At 41.1% G+C, this 15,733-nt stretch overlaps 1 protein-coding gene across 12 annotated transcripts in view; it reads left to right on the top strand.

Annotated features, from left to right (window-relative positions):
• Positions 1-15,733, top strand: part of cnsta (consortin, connexin sorting protein a) — an 89,759-nt gene that overhangs the window by 9,900 nt on the left and 64,126 nt on the right. For 4 of the 12 annotated variants that reach the window (XM_048601493.1, XM_048601494.1, XM_048601492.1 and 1 more), the window contains 3 exons: positions 6,931-7,079; positions 10,768-11,248; positions 15,181-15,380. In XM_048601493.1, coding sequence (XP_048457450.1) covers positions 10,852-11,248; positions 15,181-15,380 — 597 coding nt within the window. In that variant the 5' untranslated portion in view covers positions 6,931-7,079; positions 10,768-10,851. The remainder of the gene's footprint in view (positions 1-6,930; positions 7,080-10,767; positions 11,249-15,180; positions 15,381-15,733) is intronic. The other 8 variants (XM_048601497.1, XM_048601499.1, XM_020533614.2 and 5 more) reach the window with 4 other exon arrangements.

Genomic DNA, 15,733 nt, shown 5'->3' with positions numbered 1-15,733 from the left:
GCTGCTTGGCCTGCCGTGTTCATCCAGCTCTACACCTTGTTATCTTAATTAAAAGTAAGTTGCTTTATGAAGTAAAGGGGCACTTACGCACAACTGAGCAAGAGAAATTAGTGATAGTAACTGGCGGCAACTTGTTCCTTTTTCCTCTCTGCTATTTTAATGAAGGCATGATCTCGTGTTAAATGATGAGCTTAAGTTAACATAAACCATAAAAATAATAGACCAATGAGTGCCCTTGTGAAGTGACTAATAATTGTTTCTGCTCCTAAGTTTTATTCTCCATTGAAAATCGCAATTTCCAGGAATCGTACCCTAAAGTAACTGAGTTTGTCCTCGCATGGCAGTTATTAATGTTAGTTTTGCATTCTTTACAAAGTGTGGGTTTATGAAATGTTTTCAATGCAGCTACAAACTTCATTTTTATATTGAAAATCTCATTGAAATACTGAATCTGAAGTTGATTTTTCCTTTTCAAAATATACGTACTTCTCTACACACTTTGTAGTTTTTACTGCAGATTGTATTGCCAGCTCTCTCAAACTTAGTGCTTTCTAAAGTAGTAATTTTGTAAACAGTCACTTGAGGGGAATGAGAGAGGTTTACTTCATTCAAAGCAAATTACTCCAAGGTTTTAGAGGGATGGTAGTTTGTGTTGCAATCACAATAATACTTTAGAACAACAAAACACCTTCTAACCATCTGTTCCAATAACTATAAACATTTGAAATAACTAAAGGTCTTTTGACCATCAAGCTCACTCCATTGAGAGTGTATGTATAATTATTCTATCAGGGACGTTCTTCCCACTGTCAACTGATTCACTGCTTTAACTGCTTTTTATAGGCATTGGGGCTACTGGGAGATGGAAAGGTCTCATTCAATTGGTGACAATGCTGAATTAAGGGCTAGTTTTCTGAGGTCTGCAAAATCTGTTTTTAACTGGGCCATCTTGTGCCTTGTTTTGTTGAATTTGGCAAGCTTACTTCAGGATTGCTGTTCGCTGCACGAGAAAAAGGCACTATGAGAAACTTAATCTTAAAACAACTTTTGAAAGATGTTCTCTCCCTAGAACAAAAACTAGCAGCACTGCTAATATCTATAGTACACTTCAATTACTTAGTACTTTAGCAGAGACTTTAGAGTTTATGTAATTTTGCACTTTTTAATTCTTTCCATGTCAAAGGCACACCCAACCCTTTATGGTGAGTTTGCTTGTCATTGTAAAGTATTGATTGCAAAATGAATACCTATCCTCCAGGATAATCTTTGAGAGGAAATAAAAGCAGATCCTAATCTTTGATAGAGAAATGGAAAATAAAATACCACAGCAGATAAAGCAAAACATGTCTGTTTCCACCACCTATAATCTCAGCTGATTCCTTTGAGAGTGTAGCATTACAAATTCAACAGCTGGAGCATGACTTGTTGGGTGTAACAGTTTCCAAAAGCCATCAGCTGTATTTTAAAATTTTAATTACAATCGTTTTCTTTCATCAATTCATTATCTCCACTCCTTAAATGCATTGTTTTCTTTTCCTTGTGGTACATTCAAACCTCTATTTTATAAAATGAAAGAACTTGTACTTCTATAGCACCTTTGAGTTCAAAGTATGTCCCATTCTCTTTTCAGCCCTTAAGTTAATGTTAAAGTCACCTAATTACTGATTTTAAGGTAAACATGGCAACAAATTTATACTCAATAATGAGATAAATATGTCATGGATTCCTTTGCCCATTAAAAAGGCTGTATGGAACTTGAAAGATGGGATGTCTGATTTAACACAATATAAAATTATATATTTTCGAATTATTATTCCTTTCAATGCTTCATTATGCACACAGATGGTAGTCAACATTATTTATTCATTCCTGGGTTGGGGTTTGAACCACATATATACATAAGACTTGAAAGTGCTTCTGTTGATCCAAGCTTACACTAGTTTTTAAGAGGAAGAATTGGTCAATGTTGGGATTGTCATCTTGAGTATGAACCATTGGATGGATATTCCAATGTTTTGCAGGGTTCAGTTTTCCTGTTGCACCATTGATCGTTATGAGCACTTTAGCTCTCACTTTCTTTCTCTTTTTTTTTTTAAAATTCATTCGTGAGACATGGTTGTCACTGGCTTGGTGAGCATGTATTGCCCATTCCTAATTTGCCCTTGAAGGTAATGAGCTGTCTACCTGAACCGCTACAGTCCACGTGCTGTAGACAGACGCACCGTGCTTAGAGAGGGAATTCCAAGATTTTGATGTGGCGACTTTGAAGGAATAGCGATACATTTTCAAGTTGGGATGGTGAGTGGCTTGGAGGAGAACCTGCAGGTGGTGATGTTCCCACATATCTGCTGCTCTGGTCCTTCTACACAGTAGTGGTTGAGGGCTTGGTGGAAGGAGTTGTCTCGCTGCAGTGTTCTTAGCCTCTGACCTGCTTTTGTAGTCCATCTATTTATATGGTGAGCCTAATTCAGTTTCTGGTTAATGCTAATCTCCAAGATGTTCATTATGGGGAATTTAGCGATGGTACCTCTATTAAATGTCAAAGGACGATGGTTAGATTGCCTCTTATTAAAGATGCATATTGCCTGGTATTTATATGGCATGAGTGTTACTTGTCAGCCCAAGCCTGGATATAGTCCAGGTCTTGCTGTACTTGGACATGGATTGCTTCAGTGTATGAAGAGTTGCAAATGGTGCTGAACATTGTGCAGTCATCGGCGAACGTCTGCATTTCTGACCTTACGATGGAGAGAAGATCATTGAAGCAGCTGAAGATGGCTGGGACTTGGGCATAGTCCTGAGGAACTCGTGCAGTGATGTACTGGAGCTGAGATGGCTGACCTCCAACAGCCACAACCATCCTCCTATGTGCCAGGTATGACTCAAATCAGCTGAGAGTCTCATTGATTCCAGTTTCGCTGGGGCTCCTTGATGCCATACTCAGTCAAATCTAGCCTTGATGTCAAAGGCTATCACTTACCTCGCCTCTGGAATTCGGGTCTTTTGTCCATATTTGAACCAAGGCTGTCATGAATTCAGGAGCTGAGTGGTCCTGGCAGAACCTAAACTGGGTGTCACTGGGCACGTTATTGCTGTGCAGGTGTTGCTTGATAGATCTGTTGATGACATCTTCCATCACTTTATTAATGATCAGGAGTAGACTGATGGGGGTAGTAATTGATTGGTCTGGTGTTCAGGTTATACCTAGGCAATTTTACACATTGTTGGGAAGATGCCAGTGTTGTAGCCAAGCTACTGGAACACCTTGGCTACCTACAGGACAATTTTTGGAGCTCAGGTCTTCAGTTCTATTGCTGGATTGTTGTCAGGGCTCATAGCATTTCCAGGATCTGGTGCCTCCACCCATTTTGTGATATCATGTGGAATGAGTCAAATTGGTTCAAGACTGATGTCTGTGATACTGGAGACCTGTTGAGGAGGCTGAGGTGGATCGTCCACTTGGAGACGATAAGGACTTCAAATGCTGGAAGCCAGAGTCTATAGGTGTGAGGCTGGAAAAGCACAGCAGGTCAGACAGCAGGAAAACCAACACTTCAGGCTGAAACCCTTTGTCAGGACTGGGGAGGGGGAGGGGAGCCCAAAATGAAAATAGAGGGGGTGAGGTGGAGCTGGGGGAAGGGTAGGAGAGATGGTAATAGATGGATGCAAGTAGGGGTTATTGCAGTTGGTCCATGGGAAGGGTGGAGCAGATAGGTGAGGAGGAAGGTGGACAGGTTAGATATGGCCAGGGAAGTGAGGGGGAGGGCTGGACATGTGATAAGGCTGGGGGTGGAGGGATTTTGAAGCTGGTGAAGTCATTGTTGAGACCATTGGGCAGTAAGCTCCCAAGGCGAAATATCAGGTCCACTCGGCAGTTCTGGCTGATTAAAACATAAGATTGTTGCGAATGTTTCGAACTGATGTTCTGGGTTCCCCAACATTGAGGATAGGGGTACTGTCGGAGCCAGCTCCTGAGTTGTTGAAATTGTCAACCACCATTCACAACTGGATGTGGCAGGACTGCAGAGCTTACATCTGATCTGTTTGTTGTGGGATCGCTTAGCTCTGTCTATCACTTGCTGCTCTTGGTGTTTGGCATGCTGGTAGACCTGCTCTGTTGCTTCACCAGGTTGATACCTAATTTTTAGGTATGCTTGGTGCTGCTACTGGTATGCTGTCTTGCGCTCTTCATTGAACCAAGGTTGGTCCCTTGGCTTGATGGTCATGGTAGAGTATGGGGCGATGTAGGGACGTGAGGTTGCAGTTTGTGTTTGTGTGGTTTTACAGCAGCTGATGCATTCATGAGACGCCCTGGGCCCAGTCTTGAGTTGCTAGATCTGTCCAAAGTCTATCCCATTTAACCCAATGATATAGTGTCACACGACATGATGTATAGTTTTCTCCATGTGAAGGTGGGACTTTGTCTCCACAAGGATTGTGTGGTGGTCACTCTTACTGATACTGCCATGGGAATGCACACCTGCGACAGGCACATTGTTGAGGATGAGATCAAATATATTATTCTCTTTCTTCCTTCACCACCTCTAGACTGGTCTAGCAGTAATATCCTTTTAGGGCTCAACCGGCTTGATTAGTGGTGCTGCTGCCAAATCACTCTTTATGGTGGACATTGAAATCCCTCACCCAGAGTACCCTTTGCATCCTTAGCACCCTCAGTGCTTCCTCCAACTGTTTTTAAACATGGATCCATCAGTGGAAGGAGGATGGTATGCAGGAGGTTTCCTTACCCAGGTTTGACCTGATGCCATGCAACTTGATGTTGAGGACTCTCAAGGCAACTCCCTCCCAATCCACTGTATTGCCACCTGTGGCAATACACTGCCTGCCAGTGGGCCAGGACGTATCTGGTGATGGTGGTATCTGAGACTTTATAAGGTATGTTTCCATGTGTATGACTGAGTCAGACTGTTGCTTGACTAGTCTGTGAGACAGGTATCCTAATTTTGACACGCACTCCCTGATGTTACTGTGAGAGACTTCAAATGGTCAACAATGCTGTCTTTGCCATTGTCATTTCTGGTGCCTAGGTTGATGCTAGGTGGTTTGTCTTTTTTTTCTTTCGGGGCGGTTAAGAGTCAATCATCTTGCTGTGGGTCTGGAGTTATGTCTAAACCAGATCCAGTAGGATGGTTGTTTCCTTCTCGTAAGGACATTAGTGAACCAGATGGGTTTTGCCAACAGTTGACAATGCCTTCACGGCCATCGTTAGATTCTTGATTCCAAATTTTTTATTGAATTAAATTCCACCATCTGCCATGATAGAATTTGAACCAGGTCACCAGAACACTGCCTGGATCTCTGGATTAAGAATCTAGTGATAATTTCTCCTGAGTGGTATTGGTGTGAAGATCCATATTTAATCAAATGTCCTAATTTTGGGGGAATAGTAGTATTTGGGTGACTCCATGGAGTTGTCTAAAAAGTGGTTGATGAGTAGGAGGTTAGAGACCAATGCAAAATTGTAGGTGCAGTTTAAATCTACTGCAGTTTGAGAGAATATTTCTGCTTTTCCTGGGGGTGTGGATAATGTATTGAGTGCGAGGAATCAAATCATACTTGGATCATTTCAAAGGAAAATATAGGGCCAATTTTATTTGATTCCTGATTCTTTGCATTTTTAGACACCATGATGATTTTAGACCCAACAGTTTGGAGCATGAAGCATTTTTCACAAAAAAAAAATCTTTTGTTTTAATAGTGTAGAGCATCATAAACAATTCCAGATGGGCCAATCTTAAGATGCAAAGTTATGCAGTTGTCATATCATGCTTGTTGTTTTATCTTTGTGCAAAAGTGCTATTGTGATAAACCCAAAATACTTGGCTACCTTCCTTACCCTTTCTACAAATGTTCTTGTTCCAGTTCACAGTTGGCAAGGGTGAACTGATTACTTTCCCTGTCTCATGCCTCTACTTGTCACAATAAAATTTTAATTTACAAATGGAGAAAATAGTGCCAATTTTTTAAAAACATATGTCAGATGTATACAACACAGTACCTGAAAGAAGTCAGCCAGGTCCCTGAATTCAGGAAAAAATATTATTCATAGGTTCACCCAAATGCTGTTCTGTAGCTGAAGTAACTTTCCATGTAATCTGAGGGAATTGGGATTTCTTCAGTGCCAACTTTTTATGGCATTGGAATTTCTGTTTAAATGGGTCACTGAGGAATGGAGACTTGACTGTCCGCCTTGACAGCTCATGGTATATCCTCTTCACATTCATCTGACTCCAGAAATTTGGCATTATCTTCCATCTACTCCATGATGGCATGCTAGCCATGACACCATCAATAGTACCACCATTGATCCAATCTCGGTGAACACTGGGCTTAAACAAGATGTGTGATCCACTCCACCTTCCTCATTGCAAGGCTGAACCTTGCATCCAGCAAATTATTCTGGTGTGCAGATAATTTAACAGTGAAGCAGGAAAATGTCAGTCGACACTGCCTCCAGTCCAAAACTGAAATTACTTCATCTTTGGTCATTAAGTGACAGTGTATGTGAGAAATTGGGCCTTTCCCCTAAACACCAAAAGCCCTCTCAGCCCATATTTCCCATATGTTGGGGGCTTTGCCTTGATGAAGACCGTAGATCTGCAGTGGTCCACGTGAGACCAAGTGTATTTCAGAACCAGAGACAAAAGTTATGATTTCCAGATAGCAAAGATGCAATGCTCTGAAATGATTTTTAGGCAACTCAAAACAGAAGAGTGTGGGTGACATGTTACTGAACATGTTTTAAGAATAAAATTGATTTCTTGAGGCTAAAGGTATCAAGTGGATTGGGGAGAGTATGTTATTGAGATAGAGGATCAGCCGTGATCAGATTGAATGACGGATGGGCTTGATGAGCAGCAGTGGCCTTTCCTTCTCCTAGTTTCTGTTTCTGTTTCTATCCCTGAACAGCTGAAAAAATCAAACATCTTCACTGATCCTGGGAGTCCTTGCCTTGTGACTGACGCAATGGAGAAAGTTAATTCAGGAAAGCAATGAATACGTTGAAGGACTTCAGAAATGCAGAAGGGTGAGGTTAAGGCCTTGCATCTTTGACTCTGGTAACCATAAAGGCTTGTAGAGTATCCTCCTGAAATTTCTGTCCCTGGAAATGTATTGCTAGTGATCAATGATGATTTGCAAGCAGTGATCCTCACTGATGGATCCTACCACAAACCCTACCTGAGTGAAGATCATTGGAGGTCTCAAAACACTTTGCAGCCAGCAAAGACCTTTCAAAATGTTGTTACTGTTGTAATGCAGGATAGATTCTGAGGAAACATTTTTTTTATTCAATCATGGGATGTGGGCAATGCTGAATAGGCCAGCATTTATTGCCCATCTATAATGCCCTTGAGAAGATGGTTTGCCTCCATGCTTGTTCCCTGTACTTGTGTAAACATTAATGTTTATCATAATTCTGGTAACAAGTTTTTTTTTTAAATTGAGTTTTTTTGTTATTTTGTGGTAGTAAATGTCATAACAATGCTATAATGAAACATAAAATTGAATTTTCCCATTTACAGATCGTGTTGTTGTTGTGTAAGATTCATGGCATCCAGTCTACCATGACTTCGAACAACTTTTCTCATGCAATCTTCCACTCTTCGCCTTATCTAATTAGGCAACTGGGCTCATGGGTGCAACCTCAGGAATATGAATGTTTTCATGGCTGGAAATGCCTAAGCTACCCCTAGAACTTTCTGGCTTGCATGCTTCCAGCACACACATTTAAAGCTCAGCTATGTACCATTTCAAATGCTGCCAGCCAGGAACCTGCGGTGTTTGACTGTTATTACTATAAATGTTATCCAGAGGTAAAGAAGAATTGCTCCCCACTTTGGACAGCATCCTGGAGATTTTGACAGATGAGGGTGTGGAAAACAGGGCCGTGCTTTTCTTATTTTAGTCAACGACCACAGTACTCTTGCCACTGACCACAGCTAGCCTGAACATTAACTGCACCCTGGGTGGAAAGGAACACCCAGCAATGTTGAACGAATGTCACTGATCTTTTGCACTCCCCACGTTAAGTGCCATCATCTTCTGTCCAATATCTCTCTCACATGGAACCAACACTCACAGTAACTGCCACCACACACCTCTCATCAAGGCTTATGGACTACAAGTCTCAGTATTGCGTGCATCATGTCCGTTTAGTGGCTCTCAACCACCTCCTCCCAAATTGGTAACCTTCATGTCCTCTTTGCTTCCTACTCAATTACTGGGTACACCTCACACCTCTCATTCTCATACATCACCACTAGCAGCATATCCATCCATTTCCATCATACTCCATCCCCCTCAATCTCATTGCAGGAAATGTTGGCCCAATTCCTGTAATGATGTCTCAACAGCACCCCAATAGACTGACCTGTAGTTCCTGGCAGCTTGCAATTGACCTGCAAGACTAACTGTGGCCCAGTCCTTGGACTGAAAGGACACAGATCCTCAGATTCTGGTGGGACCAGCTCCCTGTCTGCTTGTTGTGTGTAAATTGTACAAACCCCTTGGCTGACTGTAGTCTCCCTTCATCTAGAGGACTTCTCCCATTTGACTTTCACACTGTCCTTGATACATAGAGTATGTTGTTTGCTAAGCTGATGGCAGATGCTGCAGGTCTGACGTTGCTGTGGCATGGTGCCATGCATTGACATGTTCACCTTGACAGTTTAGTGCTCCCCACTGTCATAAGCTGCCTACCTCCCCACCACTGAGCCTAGCAATCTGTAAGGTGTGTGTGTGTGTGTGTGTGCGCGCATGGGGTGCATGCCACATTGTGCCATACACTGGCCACCTCCATATGGTGGTACAGACCGTAAGCACAGCAAGCTAATAGTCTTAATATGCCATACCAAGGAGGGGAGTGGTCAACCCATCAAAAACCTTTGACAGCTATCCAGCCTAAGCCCACTGTAGCCATGTAGATAGCATTCAAAATGCATATCTAAGTGCTTTTTAACTATGACAAGAAATTATTTACAACTCTCCTAAGGGAAATAGGATTTTTTCCTAACCATTCTCCAGGTTACGTACAGAACAGTACAGGTCCTTCGGCCCACTATGTTGTGCCGAACTTTTACCCTAAACCTAAGGTCTATCTAACCTCCATTCCTACCTTATAACTATCATCCATATGCCTATCTAATAGCCGCTTAAATGCCCCTAATGAGGCCGACTCCACTACCCGCTCCGGCAATGCATTCCACTCCCCTACCACACCGAGTAAAGAACCTACCTCTGACGTCTCACCTATATCTACCTCCACTCACTTTTTAAAACTATGCCCTCTCGTAATAGCTACCTCCACCCTAGGGAAAAGTCTCTGGCTGTCCACTCTGTCTATACCTCCGATCATTTCGTACACCTCTATCAAGTTACCTCCTTCGTCGTTCTAAAGAGAAAAGCCCTAGCTCTCTCAACCTTTCCTCGTAAGATCTTCCCTCCATTCCAGGCAACATCCTGGTAAATCTCCTGTGCACCTTTTTCAACGCTTCCACATCTTTCTTGTAATGAGGCGACCAGAACTGGATACAATAATCCAGATGTGGTCGAACCAGGGTTTTGTATAGCTGGAGCATAACTTCACGGCTCTTGAACTCAGTCCCTCTATTAAAGAAAGCTAACACACCATACACCTTCTTAACAACTCTATCCACCTGGGTGGCAGGTTGTCATAAGTTTACAAACCTCGGCTGTATCTTTCTGAGATCTTGTATGTTCCAAAACCTGTCCAAGTTGAAAGTTAAATTCTCCATTTGCTGACGACATCTCATAAATCTCCTCTTTTTCTCAGGTGATCACAACCTTCTTATAATATGCTAATCAAAGCAGAAGCCTAACTGATGCTTTATACGATTCCAGCTTAACTACTTGCTTCCCCAGATTGAATTATATTTGCTCTGTCTGCCAGACCAATTTGTTAGTATCTTCCTGCAATTTGCAGTTTTCCACCTCTCTATCAACCACGCAGCAATTTTTTTTGTCTCGTCTCATCTGAAAAAATTCTTTTATCATGCGTTAAGTCTAAATCGTTTAAAAGTTTCTGCCAAAAGCCAGGGCCCTAGTACTGAGCCCCTTCCAGAAACAACCTGCTTGTCACAAAATATGTTGGCTTCATACTGTTGGCTGCTGCTGTGTGAAAGAAACCTGATGTCCATAACTCCTGGAATGAGATTATCAATCCTTGCTGCCATATTCAAAATGGGTGTCAGTCAGAGGCCATATGCTTCCCACAAGGTGGATGGAATTTTTGGTATAGTGAATCATTTGCATCATTCTATCTTGAACTGCAGCGTTGCTGATCATGTCACTGGGGTGTTAAAGAATATAGTAACATTAGAAATTTTCTAGAAAAGGCATCTAAAAAGCCATTGTATTTTCATGTCTCAAACACTCCACATGTGGGAATTTGCATATATGTTTTATTTAACATGGACACCTCTTGTGCTGTAAGATTCTATGAAGCATATGATTTTCTGCAATGTCTTAATGGTATATTTGGAGTTGAAAGCAAAGAATTGTACTGTGCAGTTACAGTTAAATATTTCTTTTAAATGGCAGAAAACATGATAACAATATAACATGATAACGTAACATACACTATGTAGTTTGTAAGTGAAACTACATCATTGAATTTACATACAGTAACTGTATACTATATTAGGATGTTGACTATATCATGAGAAAAGTTGTTACAATTCTAATATGGCTGATCTTAAGTTAATATTATTTTTATTGACTTTTTAGAATTAATTTTTGCCAGACACACTTTATTTTAGAAAGGCTGAAGAAAATTGATGGTCCCAGCTTGAGTTATAGTAGAAGGTTCTCATGGATGAAGGAGGTTCACATACGCTTGAACTTGGTACAATGGAGAAAAATGGCTGTCCAAAGGATGTGGAAAAGGGTGGTGCAACCAATCATCTTTCCTCATTAATTTCCGATGAAAATGAAAATCGGATTCGTGAGACACAGAATTCACCGTTCACTAATGACAGAATGGAAGGATTTGATTGGACCAAACAAGATTTAATCAATAACAATGAAGACAGCCGTGATAAAACTGACTTTGAGCTTATGCAAAGTAACTGCATGGAGACAGACTGTGCTAATGAATTTGAAATTTCAAACAGCATTGCTAATCGGAGTGCCGAATTTCCACTGGGGATAGATACAGTTAGGACTTGTGATTCAGAAATGGAAAGAGAACTGAAAACCGCCACTTCTGGTAATTTTTCAGTTACGATCTTTTGCTGTTCAAGTGAGCGAAAATAAACAACCTAGAAGATTGCAAGTAACAAACCTGGAATAAAAATTAGTTTGGTCTGTTTTTATCTCTAAATTTACTTGCCAGTTTTTTTCTCCCTATTCAGATCCTGCCCAAAGAAAGAAACTTTTGTGGAGGCACAGTTTATTGACTTATTTCTTGACTTGTCAACCTTTCTCATGTCTTAATCCAAAACAAAAATGACTGAACAACAGAGCTCGTCTCTAATTATCATCTAACTTTAACCACAGTGCCAACATAGATCACCTGACCTGCAATCTGGAGCTATTACCCAAGGTCACTTTCATAATCACCTTCCTTGCATGATATTTAAAAAGCACTTTAAATCATGTAATTCACTATACGTCGCAAGTTGCATTCTTCAGCTTATTGAGAGAGGATAAACTTTGCCTGGTGACCACGTTGTTTAGTATTACTTAGCCCAGAGGACCCCACATTTAATCCAAGACCACAACCACGTTTGTGGATGTTGGCAGCTGTGAGTCAGCATGTTGTGGATTGAAGTCCCACTGTCGGACCTCGCCACAAAACAGCATAGTTGACAATCCAGTGCTGCAGTGTTAGAGATGGTGCCTCTGATATGACATTAATGATGACCATGAATCCATTGTCAATTGTTGGAAAAACCCATCCAGTTCATAAATGTCCTTTTAGGGAAGGAAACTGCCATCCTTACCTGGTCTGGCCTACGTGTGACTCCAGATTCACAGCAATATGGTTGACCCTTAATTTCCAGAGGGATGGGCAATAGATGCTGTCTAGCCAGTGACACCCTCATCCCATAAGCGAATAAAGAAAGAAAAAATAACCTAGGCTGTTTTCTGTCCATTCATATGGAAACAAAATATTCCACAGCACAATTTTAAAGAAGCTCAAGGATGTTATCTATCCCTGGTATTCTGGCCAATGTTTACCCCACAATCTACCTTCAACTTTTTAAAAAATCTGCTCTTTCGCAATTGCTTTGTGCAAATTGGATGCCACATTTCTTAGCTTACAACAGTGACTTCAAACGTACTTAACTTGCTGTGAAATGCATTACAACAAGGTAAGGTTGTAAAAGGTAATACATAAATGCAAGTTGGTCTTTTACATATTAATGCATTGCAATGATTGTTGGGTTCTAGATTTCTGAATCAGAGATCTTGCTCTTGATTTCTGTTTATAGTGTTGACCTGAGCTAAATACAGGATCTTGCTGAGCTAGGATACTCTCAGCAATCAAATAACCTGTAAACATTCAATTGCTTTCCCTTGGATAAAGGTTGGACTTTTGGATGAGCTACGTGAAGCTGACCGGCCCCATGGATCTATAACCAGCAAGGAGCAGTAAACAATATACCAATTATATTACTTGAAAGGGGTAGTAATTTTTTTTGGAGAAAAAAGATAAGTTAATTACAGATTGGTGTGGTGATCTCTTTTGAACGAAACTTGCATTTATGTAATAAGGCCATAAAACATAGGAGCATAATTAGGCCATTTGGCCGATTGTGTCTGCCCTGCCGTTCAGTCATGGCTGGTGTTTTTTAATCCCATTCACCTACCTTCTTCCCCCCCCCCCCCCCCCAATAACCCGTCATTCCCTTACTAATCAAGAACCCTATCTGTTTCTGTCTCAAAGACATTCAATAACTTGGCCTCCAAAGCCTTCTGCGGCAATGAGTTTCACAGATGCACCACCTTTTGGCTGAAGAAATTCATCCTTATCTCGGTTCTAAAAAGTTGTTCTTTCACTTACGAGACCATGCCTTTGGATTCTAGTCTCTCCTACTAGTGGAAGCATATTCTCCATGCCCACTCTATCCAGGCCTTTCAACATTCTATAATTTTCAATCAGATCTCCCTTTATCCTTCTAAATTTCATTGTGCACAGACCCAGAATCCTTAACTGTTCCTCATATGACAAGGCATTCATTCTTATGATCATTGTTGTAAATCTCCTTCAGACCCCCTCCAATGCCAGCACATCCATCCTTAGATATGGAACCCAAAACTGCTCTCAATGCAGTCTGACTAGAGCCGCAAACAGCCTCAATAGTGCATCCTGCTGTTGTATTCTAGTCTTCTCAAACTGAATGTTAATTTTGCATTTGTCTTCCTAACTGCCAAATGAATCTGCATGTTAACCTTAAGAGAATCCTGAACTACGGCTCCAAAGTCCCTTTCTGCGTCACGTTTCCAAAGCCTTTCCCCATTTAGAAAATAATCTACACCTCTATTCTTCCTACCAAAGTGCTTAACCTCGCACTTTCCCACATTTTATTCCATCTGCTACTTCTTTGCTTAATCTCCTAGCCTGTCCAAGTCCTTCTGCAGCTTCCCAACTTCCTTAAACATTAACTCTTCCTCCACCTATCTTTGTAATACGCTTATCATGAAATGTTCCAAAGTGCTTCACAGGAGTGTTGATGAATAAATATTATACCAAGCCACATAGTGAAATAGGAGTAGATGACCAAAAAGTCATAGAAGTAAGCACAGAAAAAGCATTTTTAGTTGAGGAGAGAGGTGAATATATTCAGGGAGGAAACTCTAGAGCTTTAGGACTGTGACATCTGAAGGTAAAACATTTAAATTTGGGGGTATGCAACTGATCGGATTTGGAATACAGTTGTTGGGGGGTTTGTAGGTCGTAGAGTCATAGTCTTGGAGTTGTACAGCATGAAAACAGACCCGTTGTTCTAACTTGTCCATGCTGACCAGATATTCTACATTAATCTAGTCCCTTTTGCCAGCATTTGGCCCATATCCCTCTGAACCCTTCCTATTCATATACCCATCCAGATGCCTTTTAAATGTTGTAATTGTACCTGCTTCTACCACTTTCTCTGGCAGTTCATTCCATACATGCACCGTCCTCTGCGTGACAAAGTTGTCCATTAGGCCCCTTTTAAATCTTTCCCCATTCACCTGAAACCTATGCCCTCTCGTTTTGTATGCCCCTACCCTGGGGAAAGACCTTGACCATTCACCCCATCCATGTCCCTCATGATTTCCTCTGTGCTCTAGGTCTGAAGAACATTGTAATGTTATGGAAGATTGACGTTTTGCAGAGATTTGTGAACAAGACGAGCACTTTAAAACTCAACAATTGCTCAACTGTGAGCCAGTAGAGGTCAGTGAGAATAGCAATGGTGTTTCAACAAGACTAAGTGTAAGCTAGGATATTGGTAGCGTTGTTTTGGTTGAGCTGATATTTGTGTATGTGGAGGATGGGAGACTAGTTACCAATGTGTTGTAATATTCATCATTGGGTGATGGCTCAGTTGACTGGACAGCTGGTTTGTGATGCAGAGGGGTGCCAACGGCATGGGTTCAAAACAGTGGTTGAGGTCACTATGAAGGGCCCACCTTCTCAACTTCTCCCCTCGCCTGAAGCACGGTGACTGTCAGGTTAAACTCACCACCTGACAGTCACCATGCCCCTAATGAAAGAACAGCCTTGTGGTCTCTGGGATGATGGCAATTTTACCTTACCTGCAGTAAAGTCTAGAGCTCGCAAAGGCCTAGGTGAGGTTTTCTGTGAGGAATGAGATGAGGCAGGAGTGGAATTGGATGATATTAATTGGATGAGGTAGACCGTTTTAGTGGTGTGAGGAAATGACCATAAGTTTATCTCTGAGTGAAATACAACATCACATTTGTGAATAGTCTGATTCAGGCTGAGACCGTTGTTATAGTTTAACTTTTCTGAAGATAATTCACTAAAGCTTGAGCTCTAATCCCAAAGGTGAAGAGTGTGCTAATGCTACGTAACTACAGTTGGGTGTAATTTCTGATCGGTGCTGTTTTCCTTTTGTGTGTGCTAAATTTTTCTATTTTCATTTACATGAATTACGTAATATATTTCAACTTCTTGTGGGTTTACAGGAACCTTGGACGAAGCCACAGAAGATTCTTCAGAGTTTTTATGTACGTCACAGAACACCATTTTAAATGACAAACATTCTGAATTGGAAGTAAACTGTCAGCGAGTCGACAAGAAAAGACTTCTTCGGACTCTGCTGAACTGCATTCAGAGAGAAACAGAGTTAAATGATTCCTATAGACTGCCATACTATCTTCATCAGGTACAATCAATTCTATCTTTTTCCAACACCATTACCACCCCTACCTCCCAAGTAGATTTTGAATAAGAATATTTTACTAATCGGCACATTCACTTGCTCAATTAAAATGTTACAGCTTAAGTTTCTGAAAATGAAAGACAAGTCTCAAGAAGTATTTATGGTTGAAAAATAATGCATTAATGAAAGATACATGAAATTGAACAATGTGAGATGCTGCTCCATGACATTAATGCTGAATAAGAAAAAATAAATTCTACCTCATTAATTTTGCTTCGAATTCCTTTCCAAGATTCTTACTAATTCACAGCTGTGGTTCGTAGCACCTTATTCACATCTATGTATTGTGGCAGCAA

Source organism: Rhincodon typus, chromosome 9 (genome assembly GCF_021869965.1).
Source record: "Rhincodon typus isolate 14 chromosome 9, sRhiTyp1.1, whole genome shotgun sequence".
Lineage (NCBI taxonomy): Eukaryota > Metazoa > Chordata > Chondrichthyes > Orectolobiformes > Rhincodontidae > Rhincodon > Rhincodon typus.
This window is presented reverse-complemented; position numbering and strand designations above follow the sequence as displayed.